The following is a 20,526-nucleotide window of genomic DNA, read 5'->3' as shown; positions in this document are numbered from 1 at the left end:
GTCAATGTCTACCATATCTAGACAAATCCGCTGGTGTTCCAAATGGGAAAAACGTCACAAATTGGGCAAATTCCAAACAGCTCATTTGGAGGAAGTATGAACGGAGGCAAGTTTATTTTACAAATATCTAAGCCATGCCTCCATGGTTTGATTTCGCATTTTCGGGACTTTTGCAGATCCCAAACACACAAAAACAAGTACCAATAGGTAATAAAAGTTGGTTTTGCATAATATGTCTCCTTATAGTGACTAAATAATGTGTTTCAGTCCAGGAAAGAGGTATATGCAACAGAGCGCTATGATTATCTTCATGAAGGAAAAAACAATACATGCAGTGATACCGTGACGTACGTGTCCAAGCCTTTCGAGTACTTTGAGATATAGCTTATTGTAATGCTTTAAGTTGCAAGCAAAATTTGCGTTATGAGCGTCCCCACAACATTTTGGTGCAGTGATTGTCAGAACGAACCCCATAAGATCCGTCCAAAACATCCAGTCTTACTCGGTCGCAGAAGCTTATACCGAGAGATGCGAGAGAACTTTGTTTATAAAACCATTGGAACAGGGAAAGTGAGTGTGAAAAAGGTAAACAGCGAATGGCCCTCTTCCTATAGTACATCTGAGGCGAAGAAAATGTGAATAAATGTGCGGAGCTGTCTCCTCTGCCGCAGTGCAGCTGCCATACCACACAGGTGTAGAACTGCGCTAGGACTGAGCTCCTTAGACCAGCTTTCTTTAATTTCCTCGGGAAGTAAAAACGCTGCTGTGCCTTCCTAACCAGATCATAGGTGTTGCTTCAGGTGAGGTCTTGGTTAAGGTGGAAACTGAAAACTAGAGACCGCTGTCAGTATCAGTCTGGTACCAGCTATCCAGGTGCTCCATCTGCGTTGGTGATGCATCCCACTAGAGCTGTGTCCTCAAACGTAGCAATGTGACAGAATTTGGGCTGAGCAGTCATAAGTCAGCATGACAGGGGAGGTGCCGTGGATCCTGACAGTTTGTGGTTGGTTGGTAAAGATATGTTTGGATGAGCTTAGCGCAGTATTTGTGACAAACTTTAAATAGAGAGAGGTGAACCAAGAGTCTCCCACAGTAGTAACCTCTGACCTGACAATGATTATTTCCTGAATATATGGACATACTACAGTTGTGCGGTATACCGGTAGAAATAAAGTGTTCAGGTACCGATGAATAAATAATGGTACTATGCTGCTTTTGAAATATCCATCCATCCATTTTCTACCGCTTATTCCCTTCAGGGTCGCGGGGAGCGCTGGAGCCTATCTCAGCTACAATCGGGCGGAAGGCGGTGTACACCCTGGACAAGTCGCCACCTCATCGCAGGGCCAACACAGATAGACAGACAACATTCACACTCACATTCACACACTAGGGCCAATTTAGTGTTGGAAATCAATATACCGGTACTAATCCTTGCCTCCATGGCGACAGATAAACTATGTTTCCTACAAATATCCTTGCAGGACGAGAAATAGATAAACATGCTTAACAACACACCGCATGAAGATACAATAGCTTACCAATAACAGCAAGCTAGCGTTCCTCAATGTAAACAAAAGGGTGGGCCTACACAGACACTACAATGATTACATCAAAAAATTTCATCATCACAAAATCTTTTTTCCTTTTTAAAATTTTCATTATGTTTATAAACTCAGGAAATATGTTTCTGGACACATGAGGACTTAAAATATGACCAATATATGACCCTGTAACTACTTGCTATCGGATCGATACCCAAATTTGTGGTATCACCCAAAACCTATGTAAAGCTAACCTGACTCTTGCCAGATCCTTGTAGTTCGCTGAGCTCCACACAAAGGTCTAGGCTCGAAGGCATTGCAAACTCCTTCAAGATAGCAAAAAATAATGAACCAATCAGGATCGCCGGGCGGGATTTCATAGATGTGATGTAGTGCCGAAGCGACTGTTTGATTCAAACAACAATGGCGGAACGCACCCTTGCTGCGTCGTGTGCTGACATTGATTCTGCTATTGCAACTGTTTTGTCGAATCTATTGAATATGAATTCTTTAAAATATGAACAGAGAACGGTTTTGATGGCATTTATTGGTGGCAAAGATGTTTTGGCTCTTCTTCCGACCGGGTTTGGATTTCCCAGCGTCGCTCTCATCAGCGCCACGTGTTGATTTCGATGTGGGTGGTTGAAGTAGCACGTCATTCAAGATAACGGACAAGTGGTTTATCCAATCACATACAATGATTTTTTTTACATGGTCCCGCCTTCTGAAATACATCTCCTATTGAGAACTCCCAGATCCTTGTGTGGAGCTCAGCGAACAACAAGGATCTGGCGAGAGTCAGGTTAATGTAAATCATCTAAACAGAATAATAAGTGCTTCTTACATTATAACAGAAGTGTAGATAGAATATGTTAAAACAGAAAATAACCAGATATTAACAGTAAATGAACAATTAGATTAATAATCCATCCATTTTGTACCGCTTGTCCCTCATATTTGTGAGAAAATAATACAATGAGAAATGACACAATATGTTACTGTTTACGTCAGCAGCCAAAATAAGAGCCTCTGTCACCCGTTTGCTTACTTACTACTAAAAGTAAAGTTTTCTAGTATGTTTGCTGTCATTTAATGACAAAATTGTTCTTTAATTGCGATAAGAAACTTATGTTTCATAAGATTTTTGTTTAAAAAAAGCCAATAATGCCATTTTTTTGGTCCCCCTTTTTTTGGAAAAACTATTGAAAAGTATCAAAATACATTTTGGTACCGGTACAAAAATATTGGTATCGGGACAACCCTAGGACATACTGTACATTTCTGCAACACAGGGACATACTCCAAAATCTTGTAGAAAGTCTGCCCAGAAAAGTAAAAGCTGAGTATGTGTGTTGCCAGATGCCAGATTTTTTTTTTAGAGTTCTTGCAAGAGCAGGGCCCTGAATATTGTCAAGGACATCTTACACCCTCTCCACACTTTTTTCAAATTGCTGCCATCAGGCAAACGGTACTAAAGCATATAAAATGCAGAACCACACGACTGAGCAAGAGTAAGAATGCTGATCTAAAGCTATAATAATAGCTATAATCATAGTTATTGTTTCAGTTTTCACCTTTTTAAATTATTTATCTTCAGAAAGCCATTTTATTGGTATTTAAATATATGTAACAATATATGTAACATTTATCAGTCATATCAATGACAGTTTCATATTACACATACTTTTATGCTTTGTTTTGCGCTGTGCCTCTTCTCGATCTCTATAGAAACACTTTCTCATTTGGTTGTATCTACAGATAAATGAAAAAAAGATTTAAAAAGCTTGACTTGATTTTAATACTTTAGTATACAGTACATAGCGTTCATAGGGATAATTTTTGATTATGGTCCATGACAATGACTAAAATCAGGAGAAAAGTGTTCTCTACCTGTGGCTGCGATATACATTGAGGAGGAGGATGATGAAGCCCAAGAAGTAACAGGCGAGGTAGGGACTTCCAAAAATCTTGGAGAGTTTACGTGTCTTGTGCTCCCATCTTGCAACCTGAAGTAAGAAATGGAATAAATGAGACAATGTGCTTTACTCTCTCGTCCAGGGATAATAAACTAAATTGTTTTGGGGGCCACATTTTCAGAAAATCTACGGCCTGGGGGGGCCAAACTTCTCACTTCACTTTTCGTCTTATTTTGTATATTCCTGAGAACCAGCGTCTTTTACAGTATACATTTGATTATGGTCTATTTATTTTGTCAGTTAAATTAGTCTAGAGTCTAGTTAAAGATCATCTTTATGACAGCAAACTAGCAAGTCACCAGTTAAATAGCCAAATGATGAAAATATAGGGGGACCTAAAATGGAACCTTGAGCAACACTACCAGTGTAACTAAAGAACAAATGACTACTGACTGCAACTGAAGTAAACAAGCTACAGCAACACCATTAACTCCATAAATTACATTACAAAACAAATGTGTAACTGCCAAAAAGGAGATGACTGAAACAGGGGATTTGAGGAACGCCTCAGTTATAGTTACCACAAGTTTGAACAACAGTGTTCGATGTTTGCCAGAAAAGTTAAGATGGCAATACAAGGATCCGCTAAAGTGTTTACCGTGGTCCAAGTTTGTCTATACAACAGGAGCACTCTAGGGTTTTTAAGAATTTTGCTGTCAAAATGTTTGTCCGACAAGTTTTTAACTAAATCCGGAAGCCATTAGGATGTCATTCCTGGAAAAGATTTGGCCCCTGGGCCACCAGTTGACTAGAACTGCTATAGTCCATCATATATTAAGATAAGATGCATTTTTTAAAAGATGGTTGGGTATTTTTCTTTAAAAACTCAGATTTTTAAACTTGTATTTGTTTTATCTATACACAAATGTATTAAGGCATAGGAACAACACAAAAAAATAATTGAAAAGAAATGAAATAGCTACTTGTATGGACAGCATTGCTGCCATCTCTAAGTCACTGACTGTGGGTTGAGGAAGTGCGTAAATGACTGGAAGGCTGAACCAGAAAGGAAAAGATGAGTTACCATGGCAACGTGTTTCTTTTTCACGGTGAGAAAAAACATAAAGTGAGAAAGAATAAGACAAAAGCATGAGCGGAAACATAATTAAATGTGGTGATAAAAAAAAAGAAAAGAGTAATAGGTTGAATACACAGCATGTTCAAACCCTTTCAGATTGTATTTTGATGAAGAGTCATTATGTACACTGTTGTTTTGAAGTCATGTTTAGAACATGATTGTTGTCTTATGGCTTTTTACCCGTTTATTCACAATCTATATGAAAAACAAGAACACCCATGTTTTTTGTTTTTTATGCATTCTAACTCCTAAATAAAAGTCTGTTTACAATGAAGCCAGTGCTGTGAGCCAAGATGTCACTGCATGTATCAGCAACAATCCTTTTTTTGTGACCTGAATATCAACCAAGTATCAACGATATTGTTATTACAAGAGCTAATGTTAAGGACCTACATTTAGCGGCGCTATGATCACAGAGAGGTAACTTCCTTATGCTTTGTATTGACATCATCAGCTGGTGAGCTGCTTTCTCGCCTTGGAGCTTGTGAAAGTTTTTTTAGATGATAAATGTCCACCACCTGGATAGTAAAATGATGTGAACATAAACTGAGAAGTCGGTACACTTTGACAGCCAACTTAGACCCGGAAAATGGCGAAAAAGACCAGAAAATATGTTTTGTTCCACCCTCCTTTTTTCTTGGCGAGGATTATGAGTCATTCTTCATCCAAACAGGAATATATCAACATCCTACCAGGCATCCTAGTGAGAGCAGACATTGTACAGTAAGTGATGTTTTATTATGTTTGTTGGCTCTCATCAAGTCTGCAGTGAGTAATAATCAGTGATGTTGTTGGAAAAAAAAGAGATCATTGTGTCGGGCTTTTGAAATTAATGTGCCGGCGAATGCTTAAAATGACCAAAATACGTAAATATTAAATGTTATCATGAATGTGCCTGTTACTACATTATATATATACTTACAGCATGTACCGTATTTTCCGCACTATTAGCCGCACCTAAAAACCACAAATTTACTCAAAAGCTGACAGTGCGGCTTATAACCCGGTGCGCTTTATATATGGATTAATATTAAGATTCATTTTCATAAAGTTTCGGTCTCGCAACTACGGTAAACAGCCGCCATCTTTTTTCCCCGTAGAAGAGGAAGTGCTTCTTCTTCTACGCAAGCAACCGCCAAGGTAAGTACCCGCCCCCATAGAACAGGAAGCGCTTCTTCTTCTACTGTAAGCAACCACCCGCCCGCGTAGAAGAAGAAGAAGCGCGCGGATATTACGTTTCATTTCCTTTGTGTGTTTACATCTGTAAAGACCACAAAATGGCTCCTACTAAGCGACAGGTTTCCGGTTCATGAAAAGACGCAATCTCTCCATCCGCACACGGACTACTATTTCACAGCAACTGCCTAAAGACTTTCAAGAAAAGCTGGCTACTTTCCGTGCATATTGTAAAAACAAGATAGCTGAAAAAAAGATCCGGCCAGAGAACATTATCAACATGGACGAGGTTCCACTGACTTTTGATATTCCTGTGAACCGCACTGTGGATACAACTGGAGCACGTACGGTGAATATTCGCACCACAGGGAATGAGAAGTCATCCTTCACTGTGGTTCTAGCTTGCCATGCTAATGGCCAGAAACTTCCACCCATGGTGATATTCAAAAGGAAGACCTTGCCAAAAGAGACCTTTCCAGCCGGCGTCATCATAAAAGCTAACTCGAAGGGATGGATGGATGAAGAAAAGATGAGCGAGTGGTTAAGGTAAGTTTACGCGAAGAGGCCGGGTGGCTTTTTTCACGCAGCTCCGTCCATGTTGATATACGACTCCATGCGCGCCCACATCACGCTGGTTTTTAATATATTATTAAAGTTTGACTGACCTATCTGACTGTTTTTTTGACATTCCTTTAGCGCAGTTAGATGCGGCTTACAACACGGGGCGGCTTATAGGTGGACAAAGTTTTGAAATATGCCGTTCATTGAAGGCGCGGCTTATAACCCAGGGCGCCTTATGGTGCGGAAAATACGGATGTTTTTTTAAGCGCTTTATAGGCAGAATAGAGCGACTCCCGGAGGCTCCATATGAGCACGCTTTTGCTCGTATTTATTTACAAGTTAGAGTTAATTAAAAAAAGAAAAACATATGTTGCCTTACATAAGGATTGTGAATGATAAGCAACATTAAAACAAAAGTGCAGTTTGCCTTTAAGAGCAAAAACCAAAGGGTTTAATTCAAAGCCAATAGAAGTAAATAATTTGAATATTAAATTGATGTTGTTAAACCGCAATGTTATTTTTATCTAGATTATAAGTGTGATAAAAAATCTAATCATTCGTTGACGAGACTGCGTGATTGGCCTCTGTGAACACCAATTATTCTATTCAGGCCGGACAAACATTTTATTACATAAACTTTGCAATTGTGAAATAAAGACAATTGTCAAACAAATGTGTTCTTTTAAACCACTAATGGTAACATAGGCTAGCCGGTGGTGTTCTTGTTATAATTTTTGCTTTAAAAATTTTTACTATAAGGACGTTGCAAACAGCACCTTTAATTGGTCTATTGACTTGGCCCAAGCCTCCTGCACGATACTGCAAAAAATGTAAATCATCACTTTCTTTCTTAGAATTGTGATCGCAGTTGATGCGCACACGCACACGGACACACTAGGCTTATTAGTTTTTCAAGAAACTTTCAATTGTCTTTTTGACGTTCTTCATTGGAGGTCTGAGAAGGACCGTTGATGGGGGACTATTTTTAAATAGAAATACATAGAAAGACAAATTGATCCGTCATGTCAAAAACATGGCACATTCGCTCACCCCACAATATATTCATACACGACATGAAGACAAGTGAAAAGAGAAGTCAATTAACGTAATCGCTTCTCCTGCCAGCTGATGATTGATAGCCAGCATGGCTCGCCCGTCAAAGCAGGGATGCCAACTTTCGTTGGCCGGCGAGGCTTGCTGGGAGACAGGGGAACTGAAGAGAAATGTTGGACGCCATGTCGACAAGTGCAGACTTTAAGTAAAATGGCAGCGTTCCTGATACAGCTTGTTACGTAAAGAGAAAAATATTTTTTCATATGTTTGTGTGAAATTTGTGAGATTTATTTTGTCATAAACCACTGCCTTCTACTCGCAGAGAAAGGAACATTCTATTTGATGTAATCAATAATCAACAAGATAGAATTTTGAGCATTAAATTAACAGCATATAGCTTTGCCTGATCAATGCATTCTGAATTTGTCTGGTACTCATTTCATCATCTAAAATCAATAGAGAGAGAAGAAAAAAAGAGACCCGTGTACAAAACCCATGACAACATCTCATCATTCTTTGTGAAACATTCGCCAAACACATTAGCAAGCCCGTTCCTTTTTTTTTCTTGGAGGCAAGAAAGGGATTTTAAGCTACCACACAATCTGCCTAAGTGATTTGCAAACTCTCCAGTGAATGATGGCGCACACTAAAAATACTCTCTATGTTCTGGAGACACACAACTGATGCTGTGCTCCGCTCATCCATCAAGCCATGTAAATAGCAAAGTGCAGACAATGGGAGCTTGCAGCCCTCCAAATCCAATCAGGTCTTAGGTAACAGGCCCCTATAGCTTGCCCATCAGAACACTTAGCTCCGAATGGCTTTGATGCTACTTACAGAAGGCGTCACTCCCTCCTCTCCACTAAAAAACATACACAGAACAGAACCAAAATGGCAACCTACAAAAACATGAGCATTGGAGATAATGTGATACTGTTCAGGGAAAACTGCTGGTAGTTGGATCCACTGTATCCATGTAGAGCTGTGTTGAACACGGAACAAATGCGAACACACGCCCCAGTCAAGTCTCCATTAATTAATGTGTGGCATCTCTGTAAAAAAGTGAGGCCGGGAACAAGAACATTGATCACATGCACACCCTGATCAAATGTGCCTCTATAAGACAACACTAATTGATTATTCTGGATATATGAACATTTGCACTGAACAAGATGTTACACAATTTGTTAAATGTGACATGCAAAGCGTGGCATAAATTGCAATGCTGTATAGAAATGGGCGATATCGAAAAAACATTATATCACAGTATTTTTTCCACATAGGTATGCATTATGATGTAAATTAAATTTAAAAAAATGATTATGACTACATGATGCATTGCTGATGAGTGAGATATGAAGACAGCTGTTTTTTTTTTAGATATTTGTTTCCTGTCTGGGGTTGAAAATGACAGTTACTGTAGAACATAATATAACCATTTCAGATGAATAAAGTTAGTGCATATTTACAGCAAGAACAAAGTCTGTGTGCGGGATCTTACTGTATACCAGTGATTTTCAATCAGTGTGCCGCGGGACACTAGTGTGCCGTGAGAGATCGTCAGGTGTGCCGTGGGAAATTATGTAATATCTCCTAATGAACCATTGTCTGGTGCCTGCTGTAATAAAGTGCGGCAGATAATGTAATTCTCTTCTATTTCGGTAGGTGGCAGCAGAGGGCGATAAACACCTGTAAAGACAATCGAGTTAGCGCTGCGTGACACGTGACACTGACAGTGTGGGATCGCAGCAAGAGGAGGCGAGCAGGTGACAGTGATGGAGAAGTTTTTGAGAAGGGAAAATGTAAATGCCAGACAGGGTCCTGGACAAAATTCTGACCCAGATGAAGGCCCCAGTATGAGTGGTCGACAAAATAAAAATGACAAGACGGTGAGCTCGAGGCAATACAGCGAAAGCTATCTTTCATTTGGATTTACTTTCACCGGGGATGCGACTGCACCGACTCCGCAGTGCTTGGTGTGTGGTGAGAAGCTATCTAATAGTGCCATGGTGCCAAGCAAGCTTAAACGCCATCTCCAAACGAAACACCCTTCCGTTCAAAACAAGCCGATGGACTATTTTGTACGCTTACGTACAAACAATGAGAAACAGGCAACTTTTCTGAGAAAAACCACAAAGGTAAACGAGAGAGCCCTCAAAGCTAACTACCTTGTTGCTGAACTCGTAGCTAAATCAAAAAAGTCCCACACTGTGGCAGAAACATTACCGTAATACTGCCAGCTTGTAAAGCCATTGTAAATGAGATGCTCGGCCCTGACGCGGCCAAAGAGATCGCTAAAGTGCCTCTCTCAGATAACACAATTGCCAGACGTATTGATGACATGTCTGCGGACATCGAAACTGTTGTTTTGGAAAAGATGCGCATTTGTAAGAAATTTGCCTTGCAAATTGATGAGTCGACGGATATTAGTGGACATTGTCAGCTCTTGGCCAACGTGCGTTTTGTGGATGGAGAAGCCATTAAAGAAAACTTCCTATTTTGCAAGGCACTGCCAGAAAAATCAACAGGAGAGGAAATATTTCGGGTCACGTCGGAATATTTTGACAAAAGCGGGCTTTCGTGGGAAAACTGCACAGGTGTCTGTACTGATGGAGCCGCAGCCATGGTCGGGCGCGTCAAAGGCTTCGTAAGTCGGGTCAAACAAAGAAACCCGGATGTTATTGTTATGCACTGTTTTTTGCACCGTGAGGCACTCGTTGCAAAGACCTTACCAGCAGATCTAGCTCCTGTGTTGAATGATGTTGTGCGCATAGTAAACTTTGTGAAGACGGGACCTTTGAAATGTCGCTTATTTGCGTCTTTGTGTGAGGAAATGGGAGCGGAACATAAAGTCTTATTGCTCCACACGGAGGTCCGGTGGCTCTCGCGCGGCAAAGTGCTTGCCCGTGTGTATGAGCTGCGAGAGGAACTTAAAATATTTCTGACAAACGAGAGGTCCAATTACTCAAATCTGCTTGCAAGTAATGAGTGGTGTGCAAAGCTGGCATACCTGGCTGATATATTTCATCATCTGAATGAACTGAACACACGGATGCAAGGCCGAAATGAAAATCTGCTTACAAGCACTGATAAAATGAATGGATTCCGTTTAAAGGTGCAGCTATGACAACAACATGTGCAGCGTGGCAACCTTGAGATGTTCCCATTCACCGAGAAACTGCATGATTGCAACACTGCTGCAATGTGCGAAGTGATTGGCACACATTTGAAAACTCTTGAGGAGAAGTTGTTATTTTATTTCTCTTCAGCCTTCACAGAATGCCTTGACTGGGTCAGGGACCCATACAGCTCAGCATCCGTTGCTGGTAAGGACATGACTTTAAAGGAGCAAGAGGAACTCATTGAACTGAAACAAGATCTGGGTTTAAAGCTAAACTTTGCTTATCTTCCTTTGGACAGTTTTTGGTTATCTGTTGCCAAGGAGTTCCCCATTCTGGCCAACAAAGCCATTTTGACATTGCTCCCGTTTTCAACCACATATCTATGTGAGCTGAGCTTCTCAAGCTTGACTGCGATAAAAACTAAAAACAGAGAGAGACTGAGAGCTGTTGAGGAAGAGCTTTGTGTGTGTCTTTCTACCATTTCTGCCAGGATATCCATTTTGTGTTCATCGAAACAGGCCCAGGTTTCACACTAGGTGAGTATAAATACATTTAGGAACTATATTATTAACTATATGTATTATATACTGTGTTAGAGTGTCATTTTGTGTCATTTTGGTTGGTGGTGTGCCGCAGGATTTTGTATATGTAAAAAGTGTGCCGCGGCTCAAAAAATGTTGAAAATCACTGCTGTATACTATGTACAGACACTGCTACCATATTTTCATATGTTCTTTTACTAAGTTATGTTTTTATCAGTGTTGTCAAATGCTTATTATTTTATAAAAATCAGAATGAATCACACTTTTAGGTTTGGACTAATCATGACAATCATATGTTATTAAATTGCTTGCAAATATTAAATTAACTTAAAAAAGAGCCCAATATTTGGACTCAAATATCATTTTAATGTCAGAATGTCATACAGGAACATTATTAAATTGTTTTACTTAAGCGTATGTCATTTATTTGTTCAAAACTTGATAACTGTCAGTCTTAGATAGCGATGATTGTGATCCAAGTTGCAGAAGATAGTAGGAGACAGTGTGCGGTATTTAATATAAACAAAGACGACAAAACACTTAGGCACTTGTGCAGCCAAGTGCACGCCAAACAAACACTAATTCATTTGGGAATGCACAAAAAAACCTCGGACTACGTGGGAACAAACTTACTTGGAAGCATACATACTGTACGTATAACAATCTCCCAACCAAGACCGCAGCACCAGCTGGCCTTAAATAGAGACGAAACTCAGAACAGGTGCGCTGGGAGACAAAATAAAGCTGCTGCGGGACACTCAAGAAGGAAGTGGAACCACAAAACAAGAGCGCAGGACAGGAACTAAACATTAAACATGGGAAAAACACCAAGAAACTCAATATAAAGAACAGCCTGGTGGAACAAGCTGTGACAATAACAGTTTTATTCCAAGTTCAATCAAGGTGTATTTTCAAGTGAAATTTGCCAGCGAGCACATCAGTTGGAGTCTCCTCACTCATCTTTGCACTGAACTGAACTGACCACAACTGACCTGCATTGACCTGATCACTGACCATACTGCACACACACCTTTCAGGTAACCATCCACGGTTCAGGTGAATGAGCATGTGCGCTGAAAACAAATGGAGTGAATGATCTGCGTATATACTCGATTAAGGCAATATTATTTTATGATTAATAACATGAGTTAACTTGTTATTTTTGACAGCCTTAGAGCTTTAAAGCAATTGTTATTGTGTAAATTTCATGCACATGGGTCAAAGACTGGAGTGGGACCAAAAATAATATTAACTATTGAATTAATGGAACATTGTTGTAAGGGAGAAACATGATTTGTTAGTTTATGTGCCTTTAAACAGGATTTAGTGACAAATTGGTCTAAAATATGAGTACCTAAATATGTAAGAATGATTAAATGTATAAAATATATATATCTATCTAAAACTTCATATGGCATATAACTAACTTATTTTAAAGGCCCATCAATTATGCAAAACCATTTTTTCTTACCTATTGGTAACTGTTTTTGTGTTTGGCCGAAAATTTGAACTCAAACCAAGGTGGAATTGCGCAGATATTTATAAAACAAGCTTGCCTTCCTTCATACTTCCTCCAAACGAGCCGTTTGGAATTTACGACTTTATCTAAGTTTTGAGTGCAATACGAAAAGCCCAGTATATTTAATGCGTTTTAATTGTATTTCTGTGTTCTAAAATTGTTCTTTGAAAACAAAAAAAACATATGTTTAATGCATCATAAAACGTTGTTAAAATAAAAAAATATAAAAAAGTATCAAAATACATATTGGTAAACTAATTAATACTTATAGAAACCACAAACACACTTCTGACATGTCATTCAACAAGTTTTTGTTGGATATAATACCATCAAGCTCCACTATTTAATGCTGCTAACGTCACATGTTTCACCCGGCCAAGTCTTATGGCAGAGTAAGGCCTTTTGTTTGACATGTTGCTGCAGGGCGCTGTTTGTGCTGATGTTGTTTTTGCTGCTAAGGACTTTAGCAGCCCATATTTACATTTGTTAAATTGAAACTGCACTTTTTATTGTAATTTTGACCTATTGTTCACAATCAATTATGAAACACATGATAATGGATGGTATTTTTTTTTAAATGTTATGCAATCTAACTTGTAAATAAATGTAAACAAAAGTCTGCTTACAGCGGAGCCAATAGGAGCCCCTCTACTTTTAAAACCCAATAAATAACCATTCAATACTCCATTTACATTTCGTGACTTGAATATTAACCAAATATTAGTGATATTGTTATTATAAGCGCTAACACAGACAAACTATTTATAGCGGCTCTGTTATCAGAAGCCTGTGTACAATTTCGACACGATTCAACTGGCGAGGTGTTTCCTGGCTTCCTTGCTGCCTGGAAGTTTATTGTAGATCATAAATCATGCATCTCACCAGCACAAAAAAAGTCTGCGGATGCATTACGACGAGTTGGTACACTTTGACAGCTATTTAGGACCCGGAGATGGCGAGAACGACACAAAGACGCTTGGTCCCTCATACCGTCACCCTGTTTCTCCGTGAGGATTATGAGTCATTCTTCATTTAAATGGGAATATATGAACATCCCGGCATTTGGCCTCATAATGAGAGCAGACCTTGTACAGTAAGTGATGTTGTAATTTGTTTGTTGGCTCTCATAATGTCTGCAGTGAGTAATAATCAGTCATGAAGAAAATGTGATGTGAATTAATGTGTTGTATATGCTTAAAATGATCAAAATACGTAAATACAAAAAAAATCATTAAAAGCATTGTCCATGACCATAAAGCATAACATTGACATTCCCATGCATGAAGTATGTCTAACATGCACACAAGCTTAAGTTATGTCGGTACATCCCAGGTCATATCAACCCTTTGGTCAGGGTGAATAGGGGGAAACTGAATAAAAACACAAGCCCAGATAACAGTGGCCCAAGTTCTTCACTGATGTCATTAATACATACATACAGTGATATCAGTGAGACAAATCGTCCATTTAGCAGTCATCTGAGGTTACACTGCTACAACTGACAATAGGTTAGGTTAGGTTAGTTAGATTTCTGCAGGTCAAACTACATATTTTTGTTACTTTTTTACTTTTGTCTATACAGTATGTAAACTGTCTTAGTTGTAAAATTGTAAAAGATCCACACGTGTGCCTGCCGTCGAAGATGCCACCACGCGCCTACCCTTCCACGCTTGGGGCAGATGCACGCACCTTGTGCTTGTCTGCCATATTGTAAGCTTCAGTGGATTTCCACTCGCCGCCGCCACCTGATTCTTCCTCACTGGCTGCGGGGATTTAAAGCCTGGGCTGGTAGCCGATCCTTTGTGGCAGGGGGGTAATGTAGCTACCCTCTGCCACTCCACCCTCCCTTGGTTTTGAATCTTAGTTATACGTCTGGAATCTAGGTTTTTTTTTTCAGCGCTACTTCCTGTTTGCCTCACTACTTTGGCCCCAGTGCTGTCTCCCACACCTGTCCCTGATTGGCAATCTGAGCAAACCTGTTTCAGGTTACCAATCTGGCTTCTTTATAAACCAGCCTTGCATGCAGGCTTGGTCATTGTTTCTTTTTTTTAGTTGTAATTGGATGTTCCTTGCGCACTTCCAAGCTGCACTTTAGCTACTTTGTTTTCGACATTAAAGTAATATTTACCTGTGCTACGCCTACCATGCCTGCATCTTGGGGTTTTAACACTAACAGAACCTAACACATGGCTTTTTATTAAGCAGTCCACTTCATAAAAAATGCACAAACAGTCAGCAGTGAGCAGCTTTCTTTGTTTAAGCATGGGGGATTGATACAAAACAAGAAGGGGACTCCTAAGACATCAATGTGTCTTACGGGACAGGAGTGTATTTCGAGATTTTGCTGGGCGTGTGATTCAAGATAGTTGAATAAACAAGTGATGATGTCAATACAAAAGTATAAAATACAACAGTTTATTACGCATGTTATGTGAACCTAACAAAAAAACAAATACCATGGCAATATTTGGGCAAATATGTGTCTTTAAATAACTGAAAATAACTAACTACGACATTATTTAACCAAAGTACCACTGAACATGCAAAAGGGATAGTTTTTTTATTTGTGTTTTAAACAGTCAAAACCAATCTAATTAAGTTGTCTACATGTGTTTTAAAAATAACGTCATAATCTACATTTAGTTTTGTTTTTTTAGGTTGTGGAGGTATACCTAAAAAAGTGTCTTGTGCCTCTGTTATGTGTTTTGGATTGGGGAATAACAAGAATGTATAATATAAAACGTATTATTCAAATTTTGCTGTCATGCTTTGGTAATTATCCATATAACTATTATTGGTGTTTTTGCACATTCATTTATTAAAGCTAGAGCCATTAAGAATGTTAAATGCATTTATCAGGTATAAATACAGGTGCATATGTTAAATAACTATATGGTCCCAATAATAACCTACAAAACGTACGACTATTGAAAACTTAAACCCAAGTTAAAGCTTTTGTCGGCTTTATGATCCTGTAACCCAAACAACAAAAGTTGTAAAATAGAAGATATTTTTGATTGACAACAGCAGATGTGGAAAGAATGAACTGATACATATGTTCCCATGGATTTAGGTCACAGTGCTTTGCAGCCTCGACGACCATGGACATCAATATACATGTAGACGATCAGGTGATGGTTAATATGCTGCTGACTCCATTGGCCTCATCTCCACATATGGGAAAGATGGGATGCATACACATGAGCGCATTTATGTGTTCAACTAAGGCAGACATTTACTTGGAGGACATTTTGCTTGCGCTGGAAAAAAAAAAGGATTAAAAATAAATAGAAGAGGCATGTAAGGCCATCTGATTGCAGGTGTGCAACACAACAAGAAAGCAACACTATGCACTACAAACACGATGCTAACCCAGATCTAAGCACCAGCCCGAGGCTTTTTGTGGCCCTAAATAAGATTTTGTTTGTGGCCCCATTTCGGTCTTTATTATTATCCGTGTAACACGCTAGAGGCTATAGGGCTATAGCCTAGTGAGTATTGTAATACCGCCATCCCTCAAAACATCAGTCTTCCCACATCCCAGACGATATCACTAGAGCTCCGGGCTCACAGTGGCTTGACCTTAGACCGGCTGCTTGGTGCTCTTTATAAAAACGGCTACTGACATTTCAACTTGCTGCTGAGAGTGATACAGGTTGTGTCTGTCAGAAGAGGCAAGGTGGTGGGGGAGGGGACAGACTGATCGTGATCCCAGGCCAGTGAGGCCACACATCACAAACTGCTTCTAAATACATTATATTTCATTAATACAATTTAAATACTATTATTTAGCCTCTTGCTATTATGCTGCGATGCCATTAGCCACAGACTGTAGGTGTCACTAACAGAGGATAGGCTCTGCATAAAGGAACATTTCATGGGGTTTTTGGAGGCAGAGGAATCAACAGGTCTGCATTTGGTATCTCTGATGCTAAAGGGACTAGAACAGGGGTGTCAAACTCAAACACAGAGTGGGCCAAAATTTAAAACTGAACAATGTCGCGGGCCAAGGTTGAACAAATTAACCTTTTAATAGGGACCCAAACAAGTGTTGCATTGAATATTGAACGAGCGCTTATATAACTTTATAGTGACATGCAAAATCGAGTTTCAAATAATAATAATAATAATTAAAAAATATCACTGGCATATCAAATACAATTTAAATAAAAATTGAATGCCTCTTTTCTATTTGCAGCCTTCTGAGGTAAATATCAACATTAACTTTTTCTACAGGCTAATAAATTAGAAAATAAAATAACAATGAATAAACCAACCATTCAGGACTTTAAACTGCTCAGTTTGCAACACACTGATCTAATCTGATATGCGCAAGCCAGATACCTGCCATCTTTTCTTGGATGCTAGTTCATTAATGTCGAGGCTCAGGCTTTGAGCTGAGGTAACCTTCATTATCGAACGAAGTTGTTCATCAGTCATTATACCTCGTAGTCCACCCGGACCACAGTCTTGGGGACGTGCTTTAAAAGCGCTGCGATTATCGTCCTTCACGAGCTGTCGTCACGTCTGCTTTTCATCCATTCCAACAACGTGCCGGCCCGATCACAAAACATGTGTGACTTCAGCACGTACACACACGTAAAAGCAATGCATACTTGGCCAACAACGATACCAGTTACACTGATGGTGCCTGTATAAATAACTTTCACACTGTTAGAAATATGCGCCACACTGTGAATCCTCACCAAACAAGAATGACAAACACATTTCGGGAGAAAATCCGCACCGTAACACAACAAAACAAATACCCAGAATCCCATGCAGCCCTAACTCTTCCGGGCTGCAATATACACCCCCGCTACCACCAACCCCCCCTCCGTGCGTCGGTTGAGGCGGGCGGGGTTGGGGGGCGGGGTTTGCACTGCCGCTGAATACATTCGGCGGGCCAGCTCTAGTGTTAATTTGATATCGCCTCAAGGGCCAAGTGAAATTACACGGGCCCGTGGCCCAGAGTTTGACACCCATGCACTAGAAGAACTGAAACTTCCTTTTGTTGAATGCAGAGGACAGGCTTATGACAGTGGGGCAAACGTGAAGGGGAAAAACAAGGGTGATGAAGCCAATCTTCTACAAATTAATACAAGAGCTCTTTTTTGGGCTAATACCCTGAATTTGGTTGTGGCCGATACTTCTAAGGCTTCCATGAATTATTGTAACACCTTACACTAGCTTTTCACCCTGATTTCAGCCTCCCTCAGAGATGGGCCATACTGAAAAAACATGTGGGCATCACTTTAAAGATGTGGACTAAGAAAATGTGGAAAAAAGTGAGTGTTGAGTCTCTGAGATATCAGGCAGCTGCTGTAGGAGAGGCACTGATTGAGGTGAGAGGTGGGATCCTACGTCTTCAGCATCTGTGAAGTGGTGTGGTACGACATCTTGAGCCAGACACATCATGTGAGCAAGTTAATGCAGTCTCCCAACATGCAAGTTGATGTAGAAGTCAGTCTTCTCAATAGGATTGGGAAAGATCTTCACAGCAACAGGCTTTGTGACAGCACAGATAGCCAAGAATACGTGTGAAAAAATGAAGGACTGAGGGCCACAAAGTGTCACTTCTCCTATGAGGCATTTGATGAGCATTTAAGTAATGCTTTGAAGAAGCTGGAAGTCAATACTGTTATTGATGCTGCAGCTTCAGCTGGTTAGGAAATAATTTTCCACACTGCAGAATTTGAGAGTGAAGTTTGGAGTGCTATCTAATTTCAGAAACCTCCCAGACAAAGAGAGCTGCAAAAGCAATGCGAGACCCTGCAAACTACACTACATTTTAAGTGACACTTAGACATAGATGGTAAAGAGCTTGTGCAGGAGCTGAAGAACTTCCCTGACTTCCAATCAAGTCTATGACTCTGCTTGAGCTGCCGACTTTCATCCATGAGAAATATATCCCAATCTACGGATTGCACTCAGAATTAATTTGACCGTTCCACTGACAGTAGCTGAAGCAGAGAGGAGGTTTTTTTTCAAGCTGAATCTTATTAAAACCTACTTGAGGTCCGCGATGTCACAGGAGCGTCTCTCTGGACTTGTCATTATCAGCATCAATCATACAGTTGCACAACAGATTTCGCATGATGATGTACTTGATGATTTTGCATGAAAGAAAGCTAAATAAATCAAGTTTTAGATTGCACTTCACACCTGTTGTTAATGTTAATGCCAGTTGTAAACAGGGTGAAAAACACTGGTTGAAAAACACTAAAACACTAAATTCATATATTTATATTTATATACTGTATTTCATTTCGTTTTTGTTTTTTCTCTGTTCTTGTTAATAGCTCAAATATAAAATAATAAAACATTGTTGTGTTTGTGGCATGGTTTGGGGGTAAGTCTTTTTTTGGAGGGTGGGTGCTTTAAGGGATGGTTCGCCCTGGGCGTAAAACTAGACAGGACTGCCTCTGGAATCGCTTGCTATTTTTGCAAAGGATTACCTTAACAATTCTTGCGGGTGGATATGACGCCATTACGCAACGTGTATAGTGATGTCAGATTGCAAAATGGCGGCGCACGGACAAAACAAACACTATATAGTCTGGCTACATTTTACAAAGAAAGCGCAAGGCTGCTATTTCATCAATAGGAGGCCCTACCAGCAATATGCTTAAACATTTGAACATACAGCATGCAATAACTATGAAGGAAAGTCGCGTTTTTGAATCGCTCCTATCTCATCCCAGCAGCAGTAACACTAACACGTCATCTGAATACAACAAGTACTAACTCACCGTCTATCATAATAGCAGTGATAAACAGTAACAAGCTACTTGAGTATTTTTGTGAAGAAGAAACGCTACTTTTACTCCGTAACATTGAGTTTCATTGCAATCGTTACATTTATTTAGCATCATAATTATTTTACAATCTATTGATTAAGACTTGCAAAGACAAATTCATTTTGTCAGCAAGCTTTCTTTCGGCAAGCACTGTCGCATGACTGTTTCGCCAATCCAGCGTAAGCTTTAGTGACGTTTGACTCCAGTTCACCAATCTAACGGAGCCTTACGCCGGGGAACCAATCAGAACTACAACTACACAAGGTTTGGATTTTTCACCGGGAAACGATAAACGATAATGATGATGACGGCGGCAAAACTCCCAAAGGTTAGTATTAACCTTATGAATTAAAATGACCGAAGAAACTGAGATTGATAACTGCAATTTGATAAACTCACGGCGGATTGACTTGTGCCAGCTCGCTAGCTTAAATGGGGGGACGGTGTGGCGAAGTTGGGATAGTGGCCGTGCCAGCAATCTGAGGGTTGCTGGTTCAATCCCCACCTTCTACCATCCTAGTCACGTCCGTTGTGTCCTTGAGCAAGACACTTCACCCATGCACCTGATGGGTCCTGGTTAGCGCCGTGCATGGCAGCTCCCGCCATCAGTGTGTGAATGTGTGAATGTGTGTGTGTGAATGTGGAAATAGTGTCAAAGCGCTTTGAGTTCCTTAGAAAGGTAGAAAAGCGCTATACAAGTACAACCCATTTACCATTTAAATGCTAACATGAAAACAAGAGACATACGTATTTCCCCGTTAAAAACAACATACTTCAATCCAAATGTGTATAAACACATTACTGTCTGACAAACCAAGTTATTCAGTTGTGCACATTGAACCTACAAGCCATGCTCTCTTCGCACAGAGTTATGATGATCAATCTTTCCTCAGAGGAAATAACACAGGTGTTTTAGGGTGCGTTCAGGTACCGCTGAACAGAGTAGGACAACCCACGCCAAAAGTAATTCATAATTTTACCAGACTTTATTTATCACGCACTTTTCATTTAAATAAATATTAAAGTGCTACACTACAAACCATTAATTACAATACATCAATAAAGGTCTAGCTATCAAAACAGATACAACACAGGAATAAAACACTTCAAAGGCATTAGAAACTCAAGACATGCATACTAGTGGCGTTTTTAACA

General features: G+C 39.8%; 1 protein-coding gene across 3 annotated transcripts in view; it reads right to left on the bottom strand.

The window, feature by feature from the left end:
* Positions 1-20,526, bottom strand: part of pemt (phosphatidylethanolamine N-methyltransferase) — a 105,577-nt gene that overhangs the window by 68,632 nt on the left and 16,419 nt on the right. For all 3 annotated transcript variants that reach the window (XM_061967261.2, XM_061967260.2, XM_061967262.2), the window contains exon 4: positions 3,435-3,550. In XM_061967261.2, coding sequence (XP_061823245.1) covers positions 3,435-3,550 — 116 coding nt within the window. The remainder of the gene's footprint in view (positions 1-3,434; positions 3,551-20,526) is intronic.

Source organism: Nerophis lumbriciformis, linkage group LG11 (assembly GCF_033978685.3).
Source record: "Nerophis lumbriciformis linkage group LG11, RoL_Nlum_v2.1, whole genome shotgun sequence".
In the NCBI taxonomy this organism is placed as follows: Eukaryota; Metazoa; Chordata; class Actinopteri; order Syngnathiformes; family Syngnathidae; genus Nerophis; species Nerophis lumbriciformis.
The sequence above is the reverse complement of the archived record's forward strand: the minus strand, read 5'-3'. Positions and strand labels throughout refer to the sequence as shown.